Genomic DNA, 21,557 nt, shown 5'->3' on the forward strand with positions numbered 1-21,557 from the left:
CTAAGGCACAGGCTTGTTGTAAAGATCACTAGAGATCGTGGGAAAGCTCTTTTAGTTCAAATACGTATTTAGTTCAAATACGAAGTATAATGTCCTAATCCCTGCTATGCTCCAGGTTGCCCTCCAAAAGATGAGTTAATATTCATCGGGCGCTTGCTACCGTATATGTCCACAAGCCATTTCACTAAATCTCATGTACCCCTCACAGCAATCCAACAAGACACAGATTATCATCTCTCTTCAAATTAGGAAACAGATTTAGGATACGTTAAAGTCTCCCAGATAACTGGCAAAACCAGTGGTCAATCTAGGGTTGGGAACCTCCAAAGTTTGTGCCCCCATCCACATCCAAATAACTGTTTGACCTCGCTATATTAGTAGAGCTATCTCAGGTTTCGTGTGCTAGATATGTAGGAGGGCTAGATACCCACTGCAAACAAGTAATACAGAAGAAGAGTGTAAGTGCAGAATCTGAGCATCTTAGCATGTTTGCGCTGGAAGGAAACTTCCATTCTCTTTCTTCCACAGCATTTACCGCATACAGTTCCCTTCACAGAGATGGCACTCAATTAAATCAAAAGTCACTCATTCTGCTTCTCCTTGAGTACCAAGAACCCAGAGCCAGAATTTCCACTCAGTTGCAGAAACTCTTCCTTCTGTTTTTGATTTCTGATTTGAACTTTTATCTTTTGTTAATTGGCTTCTTGTAGATATTTTTAAAACATCTCCAGAGATAGCAAAGTGACTTGGCGCACAGCGTTAAAAAAAATACTTGATGGGATAGCGGTTGAACAGGTCCAAAGAATAAACCGGCAGCGCGGGACGTGACTCCACCAGTCTAACCCTTTCATTACGCTCCTAGCCGTAAGAAGTGAGAATGCCTAACCCCAGGGCCTGACTCGGGAGCCCCGAGAGCCTTCGGTCACGGGCGGGGGTGGAGGCCGAGCGCGGCGCGCGTGGCCCCGCCCTGCGGCGGCGGGAGCCGAGCGCGCGGTGCGGCCTGGGCCTCCGAGCGCGCCGTAGCGGCAGGCCCGAGGAGGCGGGGCTCCGAGCCATCCCCGCCCCCTTCCCGGCTACGGCGTGGGGCTGCGAACGGTGTGTCCCAGTGGCTCCTTCCCTCTTCCCTGGTGACTGGTGATCATGGGCCAGGAGCCGCGCACGCTGCCGCCGTCCCCTAACTGGTACTGCGCCCGATGCAGCGATGCCGTGCCCGGGGGCCTCTTCGGCTTCGCGGCGCGGACCTCCGTTTTCCTTGTCCGCGTGGGCCCGGGCGCGGGCGCGATCCCTGGGACGCCCCCATTTCGAGGTAATCCCCCACCTCTGGGCCCCAGTCCTCCTGCACTTCTTGAGTTTCCTGGGGGGTGCTGAGTGGGCATCTCCAGCCACCTCTCTCTACAGGTGGGAAAACTGAGGCTCTGGCGGGGAGAAGGGTCTGCTCACAGTCGCTAAGCTCAGTGGCGTCCGCGTCTCCAAGATTGTGAGCTACACCACACTGGCCGAGCGGTCCTGCCTCCTGGAGCTCTCACGTGGGACCGCTCCCTTTCTGAAAAGTTATCCTTGTCTAATCTCAGGCGTTTATAACCTCTGTGGCCTCCCTCCCCACCCAGTGCCGCCGGCCCCTTGGGGCCTTCCTGGGGTTGGGGGCTGCCTACACCTCCAGGCCCTAAGCAAGATCCTGCAAATATCTTACGCTCATTTCTGTAAGATGAATGAATTGAGCCAGATGCTTTCAGGCTCCAAACTAGGTTTTGGTTATGCTTTGGGATATGAAATGCCAGATATTCTTTTCCAAACGACCGCTGGCCAGGTCTGAATAAAAATCAGTTTTACATTCTTCGTTTGAGCTGCTCCTCAGCCTGAAAACTAGGCTCATGATGTTAATAGCATTTTGCAGTTGGGAAGACTGAGGTTCAAGGAGATTAAATGACTTGTCTGAAGTCACGTGGCAGAGCCAATACCAGCACTTGGGGTTTCTGATTGTGAGTCCCTGGATATTTTTGTTATACCATGGGAGAAGTGAGATCCCACTCATCATCCAACAACAGTATGATTCTGCCAGGAATCTTAGGTAGCACTTTAACCTAGAATCTGGTTTTTGCTTTGAAGTCATAGGGGAGTTGGTGGGACACACCGAAAGGGTCTCTGGCTTCACGTTTTCTCATCACCCGGGTCAATACAACCTCTGTGCCACCAGCTCGGATGATGGGACTGTGAAAATCTGGGATGTGGAGACAAAAACAGTTGTGACAGAACATGCACTCCATCAGGTACCATGCCTTACTGGTTTCTCAGAACGTTATTATTTGGGCTGAGGGTTGTTTTGTTTTAAGTACAGTTTTACTAGCTCGTCTGTGCAAGTAACTTTTATAATTGTGTTAATTAATTAGATAAGCAGCTCTGTATTGTAACTTTTTTGAAAGGAGGTATATATAAACCAAGGGTCAGCAAACTGCACTGCTGCCTGCTTTTGCAAATTGTTTTACTGGAATACAACCGCAGTCGTTCATTTCAGTATTAGCTGCTTGCATCCTACAATGGCAGAGTTGAGTAGCTGCAACAGATTCAGTATGGCCCACAACGTCTAAAATATTTACTGTCCAGCTCTTTACATGAAAAAGACTCTTAATGTAAACTATATATGAGCGAATGAAACTTGTTTCTAAACCAGATGATTAATTGATATACCTGCCTTTTGAGATAATGTTGGAAAGGAAAAGATTCAATCTTAGTAAGACCTTGCATTAAGCTATTAAATGAAGAAATTTTTTAAATACTTCTTTGATCCCCAGTAGCCTTAATTCTCCTCTCATTTGGTTAATGTAGTCTCGCTATACAAGTGTTACTAAGAGTATTTGTTAAATACCTATAATGTGCTTAGTATTGTACAGGCTAAAAACTAAAAATTCAGCACTGACAAATGAGAAGCAAATATATTTTTGTTTTGTTTTAAAGCATACCATATCAGCATTGCATTGGTCTCCTCGAGTAAAGGATTTAATCGTATCTGGAGATGAAAAAGGAGTAGTTTTCTGTTACTGGCTTAACAGAAAGGACAGCCAGCAGCTCTCTGTAGAACCCAGGACAATTTTCTGTCTTACTTGCTCACCTCATGATGAAGATTTAGTAGCCATTGGGTAAGTACTGTACCCTCTGTATTGATAGTTTTTGTTCATGATCCTATTTTCTATTTGCTTTACCTTCTCCTGTCCCTTTATTCCTCAGAGAAAACCATTTGCAGATTTTAACCACTCTCTCTGAGCCCTTAATATCATTTGTTAATGTGACTTCCACATCCTTACTATCTCTCCCGCTTTTTCTGTTTTTGTTTCCTTGGTTTCCATGATACTGTACTTTCCTCATTCTTCATATCTGATTTCTTTAGTCAGCCTCCAAATGTACGAAATACCCTCTTTCACCTTTTTCTCCCTCCATACTTGTCCTTGGATATAACACTTACTCCCAGAGTGTCAGACTACTCAGCCCTGTCTCTGGTCTTGAGCTCTCCCTCTAGATTGGGAAAGTGATCTGGCATTGAATCTGTCTCCTCATTGATCACAAAGGTTAATTGACATGAGCTCCCTGTGTAGGCATCCCCTTTCCCTCACCGCTCCATCCACTTCTCTCCCAAAGATGTCTGTTCAATGTAGTTTGAAGACCTGACATAAGCACTAGAATGTTGGAGGAGAAAGTCTGACTGGAGTGGATTCAAGAGACTAGGGGGTAAGGTAGAAAAGTTATACATGGAGACAGCTTTTTCACAAAGTTTGTTGTAAAAATGTGCATAGACATGAACCCAAAGGAGGTATATGGGGCTCAAGGAGTATTAAATGGAAGATGACAAGGGCATGTTTTTGTGCTGTTGGAAATGAGGCCGATGAGGGGGAGCTTGGTGCAAGGATAAATGGTGATAAATATAAATACAAGAGTGATGTTAAGAAGTCATGAGGGGATTAGATCCAGATCACAAGTAGAAAGAACAGCTGAGAATATGGAAATCAGTGCAGGTAGGTTTGTAGATCTGGTTGGAAGAGAAGTGTTTCTGTTGGCTTCTGATTTTCTCAGTGAGGCTTAAGTCAGAGAGGTGGAGTCAAGTTCAGGGTGAGGATGGAGGTGGATGCAGGAAGAAGGTATGAAAACAGTCATCTCAGAGAACAGGAAGATGAACTTACTGAGGGAAGTGGTAGGTCCACTGGTCCCTGTTGAGTGCCAAGCTAAGGATCACGGTCATGACTTTAGAGTAAACTCAAATTGACTGAGAAAGGAGATGATTGGATTCAGCCGGGTTTGGGGTGTTGTGGAGTAATACACCTGAGAGAAAGGGGACAGAGGAGATAAGGGTGTTTTTAAAGGAGTGATTGTAATGATGGATCGTGAAATCTGTGCTGCATGGGAGGAAGGATAGAAAGACAGGTGAGGATGAGTAATAGTGAAAATGGAAGGAAGGGGTCTGTGGATTGGCGGTGGTCTCTGGGAGCTGCAAGCATTATTGCAGTGGGGCTACTAGAGAGAGGGAGCAGAGAGGGTGGTAGGCAAGGGTCAGAGAATGTTGAATCAAACTGACCTTGAAAGACGAGCAGGAATTCACAAGAGGAGAAGAGTCCTTCAAGTAGAAGGAACTGCACAAAGTCCAGGTCTTCAAAGATTGATATAGTCTATGATTTCATTTTTAATAAAGCTGTAATCATAAAAAAAATTTCAATGAAAGGAGAAAAATAAATAAAGCTGTAATGATATTTTTCCCTGTAGAATTTTCTAGTATGTAGGAAATGGAGATAGATACACCTACTTTGGAGAGCAGTTTTGCACTTTGTAGTAAAGAAAAGATGTGCATATCTTACATCCTGGTAGTTCCATTACGGGGCATCAAACCTGAAATTGTCTTATGTGTGTATGAGAACATTAATAGCAGCATTTTTTGTTTGTAATGGCAAGAAATGGAAGCCCTTCAGGGAAAATGAATAAATGAACTTGTGGTATATTCACACAGTGGAGTACTATACAGGAGTGTAAATGACAGACCAGTAACTAGAGTTACGTGTGTAACAGGGATGACTCACAAACAGAATCAGTGAAAAAAGCAAACTGCAGGCAGATCCACCGCATGATACCATTTATCTGAAGGTTTTAAATTTACGAACTAATTGTGCATCTTATTTAGGAGCATATACAAAGAAAGGCTGGGAATAAGATAACACAAAATTCACAAATAGCAGCTTACCTCTGAGGAAGAGGAGAGAGGTTTGACTGGGTGGGTGATGCCGAGGACTTCAGTGGTATTGGTAGTTATTTTTTTCTAAAGCTTGGTGGTAGATACTTCTTTATGTGTCTGAAATACTTCCTCTCTTTTTTAAAAAGCTGTTAGAATTTCTCAGTTTCTTCTGAACTAAAAAATGATAGCCTTGGAATATCCAGATCTAGAAGTTGGAATTCTGCAGCTTTTGTTAAGTTCACAGTTAGAAAAGGAGGATCACTTGTAAAAAGGAGGGTTTTTTAGTGTATTAGGACAAATTCATCTCTAATTAGAGGAATTGCTGGGCCCCTGTAATAACTGTTCTTCTGTAAGTTCCCTTTGAACATAAGCATGCTCCACTGTGAGCCCTGTGCCAGGCAACATGCACAGTATTACTTAGCGCCAAAAGTTTGATCATGGGGGCAGGTTTTAAAAAAAAAAACAGGAAACCTGAAATGAGCACTTTGGAAAAAGGACAGAACAATTATTTCTTGCTCTCTTCCCTTCTCCCCCACCCTAAATACGCTTAATTTTTAGAAATGCACGATGATAACTCCTAAACCAAAATGTTTGCTAGAGACACTGTTCTGTCTTCATTTTTCTGTAATATTTCTAACTCTTATTTTTTAGCTACAAGGATGGCATAGTGGTTATAATTGACATCAGTAAGAAAGGAGAAGTTATTCACAGGCTTCGAGGCCACGATGATGAGATCCACTCCATAGCCTGGTGTCCTCTGCCTGGTGAAGATTGTTTATCCATAAATCAAGAGGAAAATTCAGGTAGAGATGATTTAAGAGGGTTTAGTACTCTTGAGACCTAAGGAACAAAGTGGGTAGAATTATATCATTTGAATTATAGTTAAAATTTTAGGTTTTACAGATCAGATCTATGAAAGCGATAGCTAAGTTTCAGGACCTTTGCAAACTAGTTTTTCTTTGATAAGTGCGTGTTTAATGCAAATTAAAAATAAAATTACCATCTCTATCCTAGAAGAACCTGAAATTCCCAATGGGAAAGTTATAGCACAAACTCCAGTAACAAAAGGCTGCTACTTAGCCACTGGAAGCAAAGATCAGACTATTCGAATCTGGAGCTGCTCTAGAGGCCGAGGTAGGATCGATGTTCAACATCTCTTTTACGATGCAACCTATATTGATCTGGTGGAAGTAGAAGCTTTTTTATTCTGTCTTGTTATCCTGAGGCTGTTTCATCTGTCAGAAAGCAGTTCTTTACTTTTCTATCCAGAAAGTTGCTTCCCATAATGTTTCCATAAGAAAAATGAGGTCTGAATTCTAAGTAACCAAACTAACAAACTTTAAACCACACACCATGCTGTGGACTGCTGGGACTTCATGCAGGTAGTTTCATTTCTTGAGAGCCCATGGACCTTCTCTTATTCTGTAGGGGTGATGATTTTGAAGTTGCCTGTTCTGAAGAGAAGAGGAGGGGGTATAGACCCCACTGTGAAAGAGCGCCTTTGGTTGACACTCCATTGGCCCAAGAATCAGCCAACACAGCTGGTATCCAGCTGTTTGGGGTAAGTCTCTGGTCATGCTCTTTGACATATTTTGTTTTCCTCTCTAGCCTCAGCAATTCCTAGGCTTCTCTTTCTGGGCACAGAAGATAGAGAAAGCAATGGCTGAGGCTTGTATTATGGTGGGCCATTTGTAACAGAAAAATCATAGGACTAATACTTGTGCTTTCACTAATAACAGAGTTGTGAAAAGATCAAATAAGTAGAGCCTGGCGGTTAAGAGTATAGACTCTGAAGTCAGGCAGAGCTGAGTTTCAGAATCAGTCTGTTACGTACCTGCTCTGTGTTCATGAGCAAGACCCTTCACTTTCTGAGCTTTGATTACTTGACCTGTAAAAAAGGGAGGTTATAGCATTTCCTGTCTTTTAGGATGATTATAGCTATTCATTAAACAAAATTTATTGAGCACCAGCTTCTAATTGCTTGAGATAATAAGTGAATTTAACAGACAAGCTCCCTGCGTTTAAATGAAGTGATACAGGTAAAGCATATAAAAATCCCCCAAAACGTTAGTGATGGCCCTACTCCCCCCAACTGCCACACAAAAGAGAGAGATCCTAAAGCCTTTGGTGCTATGCAAATTATGGTGCCATTGTATAATTAAAGTTGTTAGGAAAATGTGTTCAAAAGGTAGTCCAGTACACTCATGTGGTTCAAAAGGAAGGAAAGTATAGAATAAAGTACCCTTCCCACCTCTGCCTTCTCCAGCTTCTTGGTTCCCCTCCCCATGAGCAGTGACTCCTTCTTTTTGTGTATGTTTTTCCAGAGATATGTTGTGTGTATTTCAGAATGTGCAGTTTTTCTCTCCTTAAAGGAACAATTAACAGAAATTATTTTGCAACTGAGGGCCCACACTCTGGGCCACAATCACTTGTTTTTAGATTGCTCGTGAAAGAGAACTAGTGCTTGTGTTTCCTTCACAGAGGCGAACTGCTGCTGTGGGATCTCACTCAGTCTTGGAGGCGGAAATTTACTGTCTTTAGTGCTTCATCAGAAGGGCAGAACCATTCAAGAATTGTGTTTAATTTATGTCCTTTACACACTGAGGATGACAAACAGCTGCTGCTTTCCACCTCAATGGACAGAGATGTAAGAACTGCTTATTTTTCTTCAGCATGGTGGAGCAGCGATTCATGACTTGGATGGGACTAGAGCGCTTTGCTTTCTCAAACCATCCATCAGTTCTCACACCCCACCTTGCCCCCGCTTCCATTCTCAGTCATTGTTACAGATCGACACCAAATACATTAGCAGCAGAGAGGTAGGGTAAAGGTGAGGAACCATCCAGATGCCTTTTTCAAAGCAGATCTGCTAAAGAACAGTAGATATGTCTGGGAAGGATGTGTGAAATCATCTTGCTTTGCCTTCGAAATATCTTTGTCTATAGTTTAAGTAGCAGAATCATCTGCTCCTGGTAAAACCTCTCTGGGAGAGAACTGACTTTATTTCAGAGTCTGTGACCTTACTGTTTTGCATTTAATCTAGGCTTATTTGTTAGAGTTTGTTTTCTCCCAAGCCCCTCTGATAAACAAGTGACCATTAAGAACTTATCACTCCTCTTACGCTGGGTATAATATGTTTTGCTTTTTGAGATAGCAACTCTGATTTTTCCACTGTCCTGAGGCCAAATTCATTCTTATTTAGAGTTTGCCAAATGAGGACATTACCAATGCTGTAATACAATAGAGTTGTAAGGCAACTGAACCTGAGAAATGGGAGGCCTGGGCTCTGGTTTATCAATTGCGTGACCCCGAATTCATTCGACATCCCTGGAAATAAATGTATTGTAAGATCCCTTTGAGCTCTACGATTTATTACTTCTTTTTTTTCTAAGAGACACTTTCCATTTCCTACTGGAATCGTTAAATTACATTGTCCTTACCCACTCTCTGAGCCCATCCTATTTGAATGTTGATTCTTTTTCCTGTTTCTCTGATCTTTTTGATATTTAGGCCCTAACCCTTAATCTTTTCAGGTAAAATGTTGGGACATGGCCACCCTGGAGTGCTGCTGGACCCTGCCTTCCCTTGGGGGCTTTGCCTACAGTCTGGCTTTCTCTCCTGTGGACACAGGCTCTTTGGCCATCGGCGTTGGGGATGGCATGATCCGTGTATGGAATACACTCTCCATAAAGAACAACTATGATGTGAAAAACTTTTGGCAAGGTGTCAAGTCCAAGGTTACTGCGGTGAGGGTGCTTTCTTTGAACTTTGTTTTACTTGCAATGAACTTTTTTTCAAATTATGTAATTCTCTTTTAGAGAATATCTGTTCACTTAAATGGACTCTATTGGGAATCAAAGGTTGTTCAAGGGTATTTCCAGTGATGTTTGAAACTAGGAAAGCAGAAGGATGCTCTCTAACCAAACCCATTATCTCCAAATTCCGAATTTAAAATTAAAACTTTGTTCAAGTCACCATGTTCTCTAATAGTAAGAATTAGAAATAACCTGGATGTGCGTTCATAGAAGGTACCTTAAGTTATAATATAACCACATGTTGGAATGGTATCAAACTATTAAAAATAATGTAGATCTTTTTCTGATGTGGAAAGATGTTAATGATTTGTGAAAAGTGCAAATTACAAAACAGGAAACACAGATTACAAAACAATATAATTTTTCTGTTTTTCTCCGAAGTGATACTTCTGTTATGGTTATTTAGTCTAAAAGCAATAAATGTTTGTGGTTTAAAAAGAAAACCAAATAGTACAGAAGTGTCAAAAGCAAAAAATTTTTCCTACTCTACCCTCCACTCCATTCTCCCACTTCCATAATCCATTGACAGTTTGTATCTTTCCAAATTTTTTAAATTATTAATAGAATCATATTTTCTGAATTATCCAGGAATCTTTTATTACCACTCAACAGTGTATCATGCACAGCATTTAAATGTTTGAGCCTTTTTTTTTTTTTTAATTGTGTATACCCTAAGTTTATTCACAAAAAATGCCTGGAAAGAGACAAAATTGGCAATGGAGTGTTTTGGATGGTGACATTACAGGTGACTTTTACTTTGTTTTTAATATTTCTTTGCTTCTCTCTTTTAAATAATGAGAATTTGTTATTTTAAATTAGAAGACACCAAGAGCAAAACGCTTTCCATTCGAATTCTCGAAGGATTACCTAAGGATTCCCTTAACAGTGTGCCCCCTTCTCATGTTTTGTAGCTGTGCTGGCACCCAACCAAGGAAGGCTGCTTAGCTTTTGGAACTGATGATGGAAAAGTGGGATTGTATGACACCTACTCCAACAAGTAAGAAATAAATCATTCTTATTTAACCCATTGACCAAAAGGTCAATGATGGAGTTCATTTTGAGTTCCTAAACCTGGATGTACATCAGAATTGGCCTGGAAAGCATCTTTAAGATTCTGGCTCTGAGACTGAGGCTTACAACTTGGAATTTTATTTAAAAAAATTTTTTTTTAGCCCATCTGACCTATGGGAACCACTCAAATAAACCATTCCTTTTGTTTTCCTCAGCTTTTTTTTTACAAAAGTTTTCAAGCATCCTTGAACATTGAAAGCCTAGCACAAAAAACATCTCTGTGCCTTCCATCTGGATTCACCGGTTGTTGACATTTTGCCATACTTGCTTTATCTGTGTGCACTTAAGAAAATTAACAGTAATTCCATAATATGATCTAATATCCAGTCCATATACAGATTTCCTCAGTTGAGCCAAGAATGTTTTTCCTAGCTATTTGTTTTTCAAATCAGTTTTCAATTAGGGTTCACACATTGCATTTTATTACGTCTCTGTAGTGTCTGTTATTCTAGAATAGTGCCCCCACTTCTTTCCATAACATTGCCTTTTTAATTGGAAGGTTCCAGATAAGTTGTTTTGTATAATATTCTACACTGTGGACTTGTCTAGTTATTTCTTTGTGCTGACTTCTAATTCGTTTCAATATTCCCTCTCTTTCCTATAAACTAGAAGTTATGTTTAGAGCTACACTGTCCATTACAGTAGTCTTTATCCACAAATGACTGCTGAGATGTGCTGTAAGTGTAAAATACACTCCAGAGTTCAAAGACTTAGTCCCAAAAAAAGAATGTAAGATATTTCAATAATTATTTTATTTTGATTATATTTTAAAAGGTAAGACTTTTTATTACTGAGTTAAATAAAATATATTATTAAAATTGAATTTCACTTGTTTCTTTTACTTCTGTTAATGTGATCACTAGGAAGCTTTAAGTGGCATATGTGGCCTATATTTATGGCTCACATTATAAATCAGTTGGACACAGCTATTTTAGCTTGATTAGATTCCAGACCTGTGCTGTGTGCTGTTGGTCGTCACTAGCCACTTGTGGCTATTTATACTTAAAGAAATCAAAATTAAATAAAATTAGGAATTCAGTTCCTCAGTCGCACGAGCCGCATTTCAAGTGTACAAGGCCATATGTGGCTAAGGGCTGCCTTCTTGGACAGCACTGTTCGAGACCAGGGATTGGAGAGCTATGGGCCATGCGTTAGGAATGGTTTTGCCTTTATAAATAATTGAAAAATCAAAAGAGTACTTCATGACTTATGAAAATTAAGTAAAATTCAGATATTAGTGTCCATAAATAAAGTTTTATTGGCACCCAGCCACAGGCATTTGTTTATATCTTGTCTGAGGCTGCTTACATACTACAGAGCAGAGTGGAGTAGTTGTGACAAGAAACCACATGGCTCACAAAGCCTGTACTGTCTGGCCCTTGTTAGGATAAGTTTGCCTACCCCTGTTCTAGATGGTTTGCTTCTAAGTGAGAATCATTTATTATACTGCAGAGCTAACTTTTTTTTTTTTTTTTAAAGATTTTTTTATTTTTCCCTTTTTCTCCCCAAAGCCCCCCGGTACATAGCTGTATATTCTTCGTTGTGGGTTCTTCTAGTTGTGGCATGTGGGACGCTGCCTCAGCGTGGTCTGATGAGCAGTGCCATGTCCGCGCCCAGGATTCGAACCAACAAAACACTGGGCCGCCTGCAGCGGAGCGCACGAACTCAACCACTCGGCCACGGGGCCAGCCCCTGCAGAGCTAACTTTTTATATGTGATTCTTTACGTACTTATATATAAACTACATGCAGTTAACTATTTTTCTCCATTTTTAATTCTCAAAAGAAAAAAAAGGCTACACTATTTCCAAGAGATATTTAAGAAAATAAAGCTATATATTAATTTAAATAGCTGTGTCATCACCAAATTGCTAGTTCTATTAAATTAATATATTCTGGTTATGATAAGCTGAATGTTCAAACTAACCCTAGAAGAGGTATGTAGCAGGAGGAGGGGGTTTGTGGTAGATACGTTGTTAGGCATTCAGCCAGAGCTGCTTATTCTGTTTCTTTTAGCCAAGCAAATTTTGGTTTATTGTCTAGAATGATAACGATAATTGTGTCAGATACGTGGAAGTAAATAAATCAACAGCCAGTTCTGTCATAGGTTCTGGAATCCTGGCATTCTAAAACCATACAAAGAATATAGTATAAACTACAGGAAATAGCTACACTGCCCTTTACTGACACATCACATACCATTAATCACCAGACAATCAGAGACTTTAAAATCTATCTACTCTAACATCTTGTCTTAGTTTAAGAACGTGATGCAAATGACAGAGTAAGCCTAAAATGACTTCGAGTCTTTTACTTGAATATGAGGCAGATATATTTGCACTGCGATAATATATGCTTAGCATAACTTTAGTTCTTTGCTGAACAGTGTGTATTTTCTGTATTATCTTATTTTTCTCTAGTTGTGATAGCCTTTACACTGCTGTATAACTACAGTAATATTTGACATTTGAGTGAAGTGGGCAACTCGGTGGGAGAGATGGGGAAAATGATCCCAAACTGGCCAGATGGGTTGGCACAAGGGGATAACATTTTTTTCTGGGTAATGCATGTTTGAGACTTAATCATTTTGTTAGTAGATATCATTACATGGTATGTTATCTAAATGTTTGCTTCTTTATAATCAGCTATTTCGAGAAGGGTACTGTTAAATTGTTATTCTCTAATATCAGCAACTAAGTTTATTATAGGAACCTTTTAGAAAAAGATGGTCTGTTTTCCATTATGCCTTTTTGTTTAAATCTTTCTGTTTGTAATCCCCTTTCCCCCTAGACCTCCACAAATTTCTAGCACATATCATAAGAAGACTGTGTACACTTTAGCCTGGGGGCCACCAGTACCCCCCTTGTCACTCGGTAAGTGTCTGAGCCATTCTCTAGCGAACGTGAGAGTATTCTCTTTCTTTCAGTTTAATCCTAGAATATTCACACTGGAAAGAGTCATGAATATTCCAGAGAAGTGACTGCTTATGTGGGCTGCTCTGTCCCCAGGGATCCATGAGGGCACTCGTGGTTTACTGTCTAGATTGATACCATTCACCCATAATAAGCCTCCCAAACTCTAACTAAAGCATTAGGTGGTCTCTTTGAGCTGAATTTTTCATGGTGTGTATAGTTATCTTGTGCTGAGTCCTGATACCCAATCTAATTGTTTTCACTAAAATTTGCTGTCGCTTGTTAATTTTATCAGAATTACAATGTTATTTCAACTCTATTAATGGAATAATGATCATCTGTTTTCTCCTACAGTTAAAGCAAACTTAGAATTTCTCAAATGATCTCTTCTTGCCTTTAACTGTATTCTTACCCTTTCTCTCTTCTAGCCCCTCAGCCTTGTCTTTCTCTTTCTTATTCCTAAAGTGATAGGTCTTTCAGAGTATCTTTTAAAATGAGTATGTACAGCAAAAGTCTTTAGTAAACTTTTCTTAACCATCTATAATGAATGAACCATCTGTAAATTTCCATAGTAAGTGCATTACATAGAGAAGTGTAAGTCCTCAGAACTCAAGCAGCATTGCAATTGTAGTTCATTCATTTACAAATGTTTATTGGTGGGCTGGCCCCATGGTGGAGTGGTTAAGTTCACATGCTCCACTTCGGCAGCCCAGGGTTTCACTGGTCCGGATCCTGGGCGTGGACCTAGCACCACTCTTCAGGCCATGCTGAGGCGTCATCCCACATGCCACAACCAGAAGGACCCACAACTAAAATATACAACTATGTACTGGGGGGCTTTGGGGAGAAGAAGGAAAAATAAAAAATAAAATCTTTTTAAAAAAAAAGAAACGTTTATTGGATCCTTGATTTGTGCCATGCATCCTTGATTTGTTCTAACAGTGGTGAAAACAAAACTTGCCTTTAGAGAAACCCTCCAGAACCACTGTTTGCTTCTTAAAAATCAACGAGGATTACTGTTATACTAAAGAAAGCAAAAGGACAGCTCCTTATAGTCAGTCATAGGAAGTCCTGCAGCTCCATAGATTTAAGTGCCCGAGGAGTCCTTATTTCTAGAAGAAAAAGTAAATTCTCAGAAACTGTGAGATGTTTTCTGAGCCCAGCTTTGGTACCCCTACTATTTTGAATGGCAGAAGACTGTTTAAAGCAAATATGTTGCATTATAAATATTAATGTAGAATTAGTGTGCCTTTTTTATTTCTGCTCCCAACTGTGCACAGATGCAAAGAACACTGATTTTATTTCAATGTATTAATATCTTTTAAAACAACTCATAATATGATATGATTGTACCATAGCAACAAATAGTTAAACTGATGAAGTGCAAAACTGATAAGCTGTCTTTGCTTATCTCATATAGGAGGAGAAGGAGACAGACCTTCCCTCACTTTGTACAGCTGTGGAGGGGAAGGGATTGTCTTACAGCATAACCCCTGGAAGCTTAGTGGAGAGGCCTTTGACATCAACAAGCTCATCAAGGACACCAATTCAATCAAAGTAAGTTCTTGTGGTCTAAAGTCTCCTCTTGATGTGTATGTCTTCTTGATTTCCCATCTCACATAATAAATGTCATTATTAGAGATATTCTTGATGCTCAGTCAGGTTTCTTAGATGTTCTTAAAAGGCTCAGTGAATTCTTGAGTTATGACGTATCTTAGAAGTCTTTATCCTTGAGTAAAGCAAGGTACTAAAACAAAAAGTTTTGTCTCAATTGCAATGGTGATTTATTAGAAACTTTCAGATCTTGGATATAAAGCACCTTTTTAGACCAAGCACCTCCTCCAGTGTGAGGCCTTAGTAAAAATAACTTTCTATAATGGTGTCCAAGTACGGCTGCAAGTTACTTTGTTCAAGACAGATTATCATCTTGTTTTTAATTTTTTTTAGTGAAATAATTATAGATTTTACACAAAAGCTCCAAAAATAATACAAACAATTCCCTTATATTCTTGCCCCAGATTCCCACATTTAGTCACATTTGCTTTACCATTCTATCAGTCTATTTGTCTGCCAGAACTGTCTTTTGAAGTGAAACCATAAATGTTGAGATTTCCTTACTCTTTCAAATGAGCAGTTTTTAATGCTGCTCATTATTTTTGTATGGCTAGCATAAAAATAACATTTAATCATAAGTTTAATTATTTTTATTGATATATTCCTTCATTGTCTTAAATGTTATCTGAACATTACAGTCAGCAATGAATAAAAGAGACAAAATTCCTTTTCCTAATGAGTTTTTAGTTTTGTGGCAGTTGAATATATGGATCAGAAGCTCATACAAAGAGTTTGGGCTGGAACTAGAAATTTGGAATCCCTTCACATAAATGGCAGCTGAAGAAGCTGTGGACATGTATGAGGTGGTCTAAAGAGACAAGTAAGAAAGAAAGAGGGCCCAGGCAGCCTTGGGGAACACCAACATACGGAGTTAGAAGAAAAATGATAATCTACAAAGAAATCTAAATATAATGATGTATACGTGAAAAAAAGATTTGTAGCTATGTGTGGTGATGAATGTTAACTTGACGTATTGTGGTGATCATTTCACGGTATCTACAAATGTCAAATCAAAAAATAAAAGAAACATGATTCTGGAAAGGGAACAGAAGGGATAAGAAGAAAACAAGGACAGTGTGTATGGTTTTTGTTCAGGAGACCATGACCCTCATGTCAAAGCCGATGGACATGTTTCATTCTTTATTGTGGGATAAAAATCATTTTAAGGAGCCAGCCCCATGGCCAAGTAGTTAAAATTCTGTGTGCTCCACTTCAGTGGCCCAGGTTCACGGGTTTGGATCCTGGGTGCGGACCTACTCCACTTGTCAGCCATGCTGTGGAGGCATCCCACATACAAAAAGTAAAAGAAGATTGGCACAGATATTAACTCAGGACTGATCTTCAAGAAAAAAAAAGATTGGCAACAGATGTTAGCTTAGGATGAATCTTCCTTACCCGAAAAAACAAAATCATTTTAATAAGGTTCATTTCACAAGACTAGACACTGTAGACATTTAGTATTTACTGGCCTCTTTTTGTCCCAATTAGGAAATTATAATTAGAATACTGGTCTTAGTAACTCTTTGGCTAATTATGTAGATTATTTACAAGAATGGCTGTTGTATAATTAGAACATTTTGAAACTCTAGGGATTTTTTTTTCTCAAGCTGTCGTGATTGATTTGTAAGTATGTGGAAAGAAGAACAATGTTTTTAGTCAAGATTGGTTTGTTTTCTTTCTAGTACAAATTGCCTGTACACACAGAGATCAGCTGGAAAGCAGATGGCAAAATCATGGCTCTTGGCAATGAAGATGGGTATGTGTTTGTTTCTTTAAAAAAAAAACAGCTTTGTAATTGTACGTATATTTGATCACAAGCTGGTTAATGCCATCTGTAATATCAGTTGAGTAAGCCCAGTTGTATTTGATATTCTACTTTATCCTTGGTATCCTTGAATGATCCAGGAGCTCTCTGCATCTTTGAGAACTGCAAAATAATTTGGATATTTTCAGTCCAAGGAGGATATTTGCCTACTCTGTGTTTTGACTGTTTATGCTTGACAAAATGCTCGTTTTCTACGTGGAACTGTCTAAATCTCCCTTCATCTTTTATTTATTTATTTATTTTTGTAAGGAAGATTGGTCCTGAGCTAACATCTGTTGCCAGTCTTCCTCTTTTTGCTTGAGGAAGATTGTTCCTGAGCTAATATTTGTGCCAGTCATCCTCTATTTCATGTGGGATGCCACCACAGCATGGCTTGACAAGCACTGCTGGGTCAGTGCCCAGGATCCAAACCTGTGAACCCCAGGCCAGTGAAGCAGAGCATGTGAACTTAACTGGTACGCCACCGGGCCAGCCCCGCTCCCCTCATTTTTTTTAAACTAAGCCCAGGCAGAAATGCTTTTTAGGCCTCACCATGCCCTTTCCAACGTTGAACATAGTGACATAGTCCTAATTCAGCCATTTGTTCATGAGTTCTTCTGTTAGCTTCTCCCCAGCACTGTTTATTACAAAAGCTTGATGAAATACAACTTTCCAGGGATTGTTGGGATTTTTTTAAGCTGAATATACTTGTTTGAGAGAACAGCCTTTTGTACCTTGTTCTTTGTGAGAGAGTGACCTTTGCAGTGATAGATACGGTTCTCCTATTCCGTTTCACCTTTCCTTGACTGAAGAAATGAGATCTCTGTTTGTATGGAACTAATTTGATCACCCATCTTTCTTGTCTTGGTGTGTTTCTTATTCCAGATCAATAGAAATATTTCAGGTTCCTAACTTGAAACTGATCTGCACCATTCAGCAGCACCACAAGCTTGTGAATACCATTAGTTGGCATCATGAGCATGGCAGCCAGCCAGAGCTGAGCTATCTGATGGCCTCTGGGTCCAACAATGCCGTTATTTATGTGCACAACCTGAAGACTGTCATAGGTAACTTTGGTTTCTCCATACTGAGGGTGAGATGTGTTCAGCTGCTTTCCATTCCAATCTTTGTACCTGTTTGCTTTCTTCTTGGTATTAAAATAAATGTTATTCTTATTTTTTTCTGCTTTCAAAAGTAATATATTCATCTTATTTAAAATATTCTTTCAAACATGACAAAAATGTTAACTTAGAACGTGAAGTTCCTCCCGTAATCCCATCCTTCATAATAACCAGTGTTAGTAGTTTACTGCATGTTTTCTCCAGATTTTTAAAGTATTTATTTACCTACGTATGTGTATATGTTAATATATAGGTTTGCACTTCCATATACTTGTGTGAGAGAATCTTCTATACCTAGCTAAAAAGAAATCCCCATATAATATTGTTTGAAATTTTTCTTCTCTAAATTTACAAAATCTGTCTTGCCATCGTTTTATGTCAGTACATGAAGATCTGTCTTACTGCTATTAACAGATACCTATTCATTCCGTTATATGGACATACCGTATTTATCTATTCCCTCATTGATATTTAAATTATTTACAGTTTTTACAGTTTAAGTAATACTACAGTGAATACCCTTGTGTGTATATCTTCATGAACTTGAATGAGGACTTTTCTTAAATAAAATTTCTGGAAGTGGAATTGCTAGGTGACATGGACATTAAAAATGTATAGTTAGGGGCTGGCCCTGTGGCTGAGTGGTTAAGTTCACGCTCCACTGCGGCGGCCCAGGGTTTCACCTGTTTGGATCCCGGGCATGGACATGGCACCGCTCATCTAACCATGCTGAGGTGGCATCCCACATGCCACAACTAGAAGGACCCACAACTAAAAATATGCAGCTATGTACGAGGGGGCTTTGGGGAGAAAAAGGAAAAATAAAATCTTTAAAAAAAAAATGTATAGTTAATTATAGTTATTGCTAAGTGGCTCTCCGAAAAGACTGTGCCAGTTTATATTCCCTCCTGTAGCGTTTGAGTATTTTACAAACACACCACACACTCCATTCCCATGTTTGATTGCGTCTAATTCCCACAATCCTGTGAGGTAGGTTTTGTTATCCTCATTTTCCTGGTGATTAAATTGAGGCCTAGAGAGGTTACTAATTTCCTTAAATCCCACAGCTAGTGTATGACTGAGCCTAGCTTCAAGCCCACGCTGGCCCACTGCAGAGCCCGCCTGTGTTCTGGCGAGTGCTCTACCCTTCCTAGCAGGTTGATCTTTTCCAGGTGTGTGACTTCTTCCTTAAAGAGTGTCAGACTTCTCTGAACCCCCTTCAGCACCCAGAAGAACCACAGTAAGTGGTCAGAAGAGCCCTTTTTTCCATATGAAGGAAGCGGGATTGCTCTTCTCTAATAGGAAGGAAGTATAGTCTGACACTCAGCTGTTTCCAGGGTGCTGCAGGGTCAGCGCCGTCGGCCACAGTGGGAATCGCTGACCTTTTCAGTTTCTCTAGACCTGATTTCCACCGGTTTGCCGAGAATCCTTATTTGTAACAACAAAAAAATTGATTCTAACAATGGCTCTCCCAAGTTAAAAGCAATACAGAAGAAGTATTAAAATGTACACAGATTTTTCTAAGAACAGAGTAGGCAGTGCGTGACTAATGAGCATAGTTAGAAAGCTTATCCCGGTCCTTATCATTACTGGGATTCCAAATTAAACATCCACTTTGGCAAAGGGCATTAGCTTAGTTCTGAAGAGCAATGCAGATCTTCATCTTCTATGACGTCACCATCCTGGTTGGTTTGACTCAATTTCATTTTATTTTTACCTTCTTATTCTTAAATAATTCAGATTTAAAAGAAAGTTGCAAGAATAATACAAAGAACTCCCATATACTTTTTCATAGATTCAACAACTTTTAACATTTTGTCACATTTGCTTTGTTTTGTGTTTGTATAGATTTTTTTTTTTCTAAACTGTATTGCATGCATCATGCCCCCATATCCCTTAATATTTGCGTATTTTGTAAGAATAATGATGTTCCCTTACGTAACTACATTTCCACTATCAAATTCAGTTAACAACATACAATTATTTCGTCTACCATCCATATTCTAGTTGTGTCAGTTGATCCAATAATGTCCTTTATATCTGGAACGGTTTCTCAGCCTTTTTTTAAATCTTACATGATGTTTTTGAAGCATGCTGGCCAGTTGTTTCGTAGATGTCCCCTCAGTTGGGGTTGGTCTGGTGTTTTCTCACAATTAGATTCAGACGACACATTTTTAGCCAGAATACCATGTAAGTGATGATATGTCTTCCTTAGTGTCACATCTGGAAGGTGTAATTTTCATTTGGATAGCTTTTAGAAAGAAAAACTGACAGCTCACACTTCCTGCAGTAAGCCCCTGTTCCAGGCCCTGCGGATGTGCCACGCTCTTAACCACTGAGCAGCATTGCCTGCTGAAAATCACCTAGATGGCAAAGTCTTGACTCTTGCCCCAGTAATACTCACTTCTCTGTCCTTTTTTTGTTGTTGGTAGAAATGACGTCTTCCCCTTGTCTTGTAGAGAGCAATCCTGAATCTCCAGTGACCATTACAGAACCCTACCGGACCCTCTCTGGGCACACAGCCAGGATTACCAGTCTGGTGTGGAGCCCACATCACGATGGAAGGCTGGTATCTGCTTCCTACGATGGAACAGCTCAGGTACTATTGTGTCCTTGATTCTGTGAGTTCTTCACTGTGTCCTCTAACTTAAACTCTTTCCTCTTTTCCCCCAGTCGTGTGTGTTTCCCTTCCCTCATCATGATCTTCTACAGAAAGGGATTTTCTGAGCTCTAGAGGACATTTTAGTTTCATTCCACGTATCTGGGCCCTTGGCAGGCTAAGATTGGGGGTTTTTTCTATATATTTTAAAATATATTTTTAAGATTTTATGTTGACTTATTGTCAGTATGATGGACTAAACTGACGTGACAAGTACTCGCTCCTGTTCAAACACAGAAATGGTGGCTATAAATCATGAACAGAATTTTTAATAATAAATTGGTAAGTCAGAAATTTTCAAGCTCTAAAAAGTAAAGATGAGATGCCAAGCTATAGCTATGAGATAGGAGTTTCAGATATCAGAACCAGAATAGAAGTTAGGAAATGGGGATCTAACATCTGTGATGGATGTCTCTCAGTCTTGAGCTGTAATGGAGCTGTCTGCACAAAGCTGAGAGCTATGAAGGGCTGCCTCCTGTGAAGTGGAGGCTGGAGTAGTTCAGGAAACAGCAAGGAAATTGATTATTTGCCCAGAGACTTGGGAACAAAAGAATCACCTGTGAGAATTAGAACCCTAACCATACACCACACATGCAGGTGTGGGCTCTGAATTAGAATTCTCTTCATGATACCAGAATCCCCAGCCCAAAAAATAACATACGACACTGGTTCAGGACAGTGAAATCCACAGGGCACCTTTAGAAGCTCACTCAAAATTATCCCCATGGGAATGTCTCTACATCCCAGAGAACATAAGCCTCCCCCACAGCAAATAGCACTCTCTGAAATTGAACTCCTAAGAGATAATTACAAATCACAAGAGAAATAAGAGTACACAGATGAAAAAACATTTTTTTTAACTTATACCCCCAAAACAATAGAATACAGTCATACATTCTGAGAAATGCATCATTAGGTGATTCTGTCATTGTGTGAACATCATAGAGTATACTTACACAAATGTAGATGATACAACCTACTATACACCTAGGCTAGATGGTACTAATCTTAGGGGACCACTAGCATATATGTGATCTGTTTACCGAAATGTCGTTATGTGGTACATGAACTGTAACTAGAAATTTGTCTATTCTGTCATGTGATTTTTGGTTTTAGGTATGGGATGCTCTCCAAGAAGAGCCTGTGTGCAATTTCCGAGGACATCGGGGTCGACTATTTTGTGTGGCATGGTCACCACTGGATCCAGACTGCATCTACTCGGGGGCAGATGACTTCTGTGTGTATAAATGGCTCACTTCCATGCAAGAACATTCCCGGCCTCCTCAAGGTCAGTTAGAACCTAGAGCCCTTACTTGCCTAATTCCCTTTCTCCCTTCCATAGTAATTGTGTTG

The 21,557-nt window shown here is 39.8% G+C and overlaps 1 protein-coding gene across 4 annotated transcripts in view; it reads left to right on the forward strand.

Moving 5' to 3' along the window:
* The first annotated feature begins 1,033 nt into the window (after window positions 1-1,033).
* Window positions 1,034-21,557, forward strand: part of GEMIN5 (gem nuclear organelle associated protein 5) — a 41,312-nt gene continuing 20,788 nt past the window's right edge. For all 4 annotated transcript variants that reach the window (XM_070517165.1, XM_014830097.3, XM_070517166.1 and 1 more), the window contains exons 1-15: window positions 1,034-1,306; window positions 2,107-2,267; window positions 2,953-3,134; window positions 5,861-6,012; window positions 6,224-6,343; window positions 6,638-6,770; window positions 7,691-7,856; window positions 8,743-8,955; window positions 9,936-10,021; window positions 12,885-12,967; window positions 14,427-14,563; window positions 16,303-16,376; window positions 17,310-17,491; window positions 20,005-20,144; window positions 21,321-21,492. In XM_070517165.1, the coding sequence (XP_070373266.1) occupies window positions 1,141-1,306; window positions 2,107-2,267; window positions 2,953-3,134; window positions 5,861-6,012; window positions 6,224-6,343; window positions 6,638-6,770; window positions 7,691-7,856; window positions 8,743-8,955; window positions 9,936-10,021; window positions 12,885-12,967; window positions 14,427-14,563; window positions 16,303-16,376; window positions 17,310-17,491; window positions 20,005-20,144; window positions 21,321-21,492 (2,167 nt within the window). In that variant the 5' untranslated portion in view covers window positions 1,034-1,140. The remainder of the gene's footprint in view (window positions 1,307-2,106; window positions 2,268-2,952; window positions 3,135-5,860; window positions 6,013-6,223; window positions 6,344-6,637; window positions 6,771-7,690; window positions 7,857-8,742; window positions 8,956-9,935; window positions 10,022-12,884; window positions 12,968-14,426; window positions 14,564-16,302; window positions 16,377-17,309; window positions 17,492-20,004; window positions 20,145-21,320; window positions 21,493-21,557) is intronic.

The sequence above is a fragment of the Equus asinus genome, chromosome 9 (genome assembly GCF_041296235.1).
Source record: "Equus asinus isolate D_3611 breed Donkey chromosome 9, EquAss-T2T_v2, whole genome shotgun sequence".
NCBI lineage: Eukaryota > Metazoa > Chordata > Mammalia > Perissodactyla > Equidae > Equus > Equus asinus.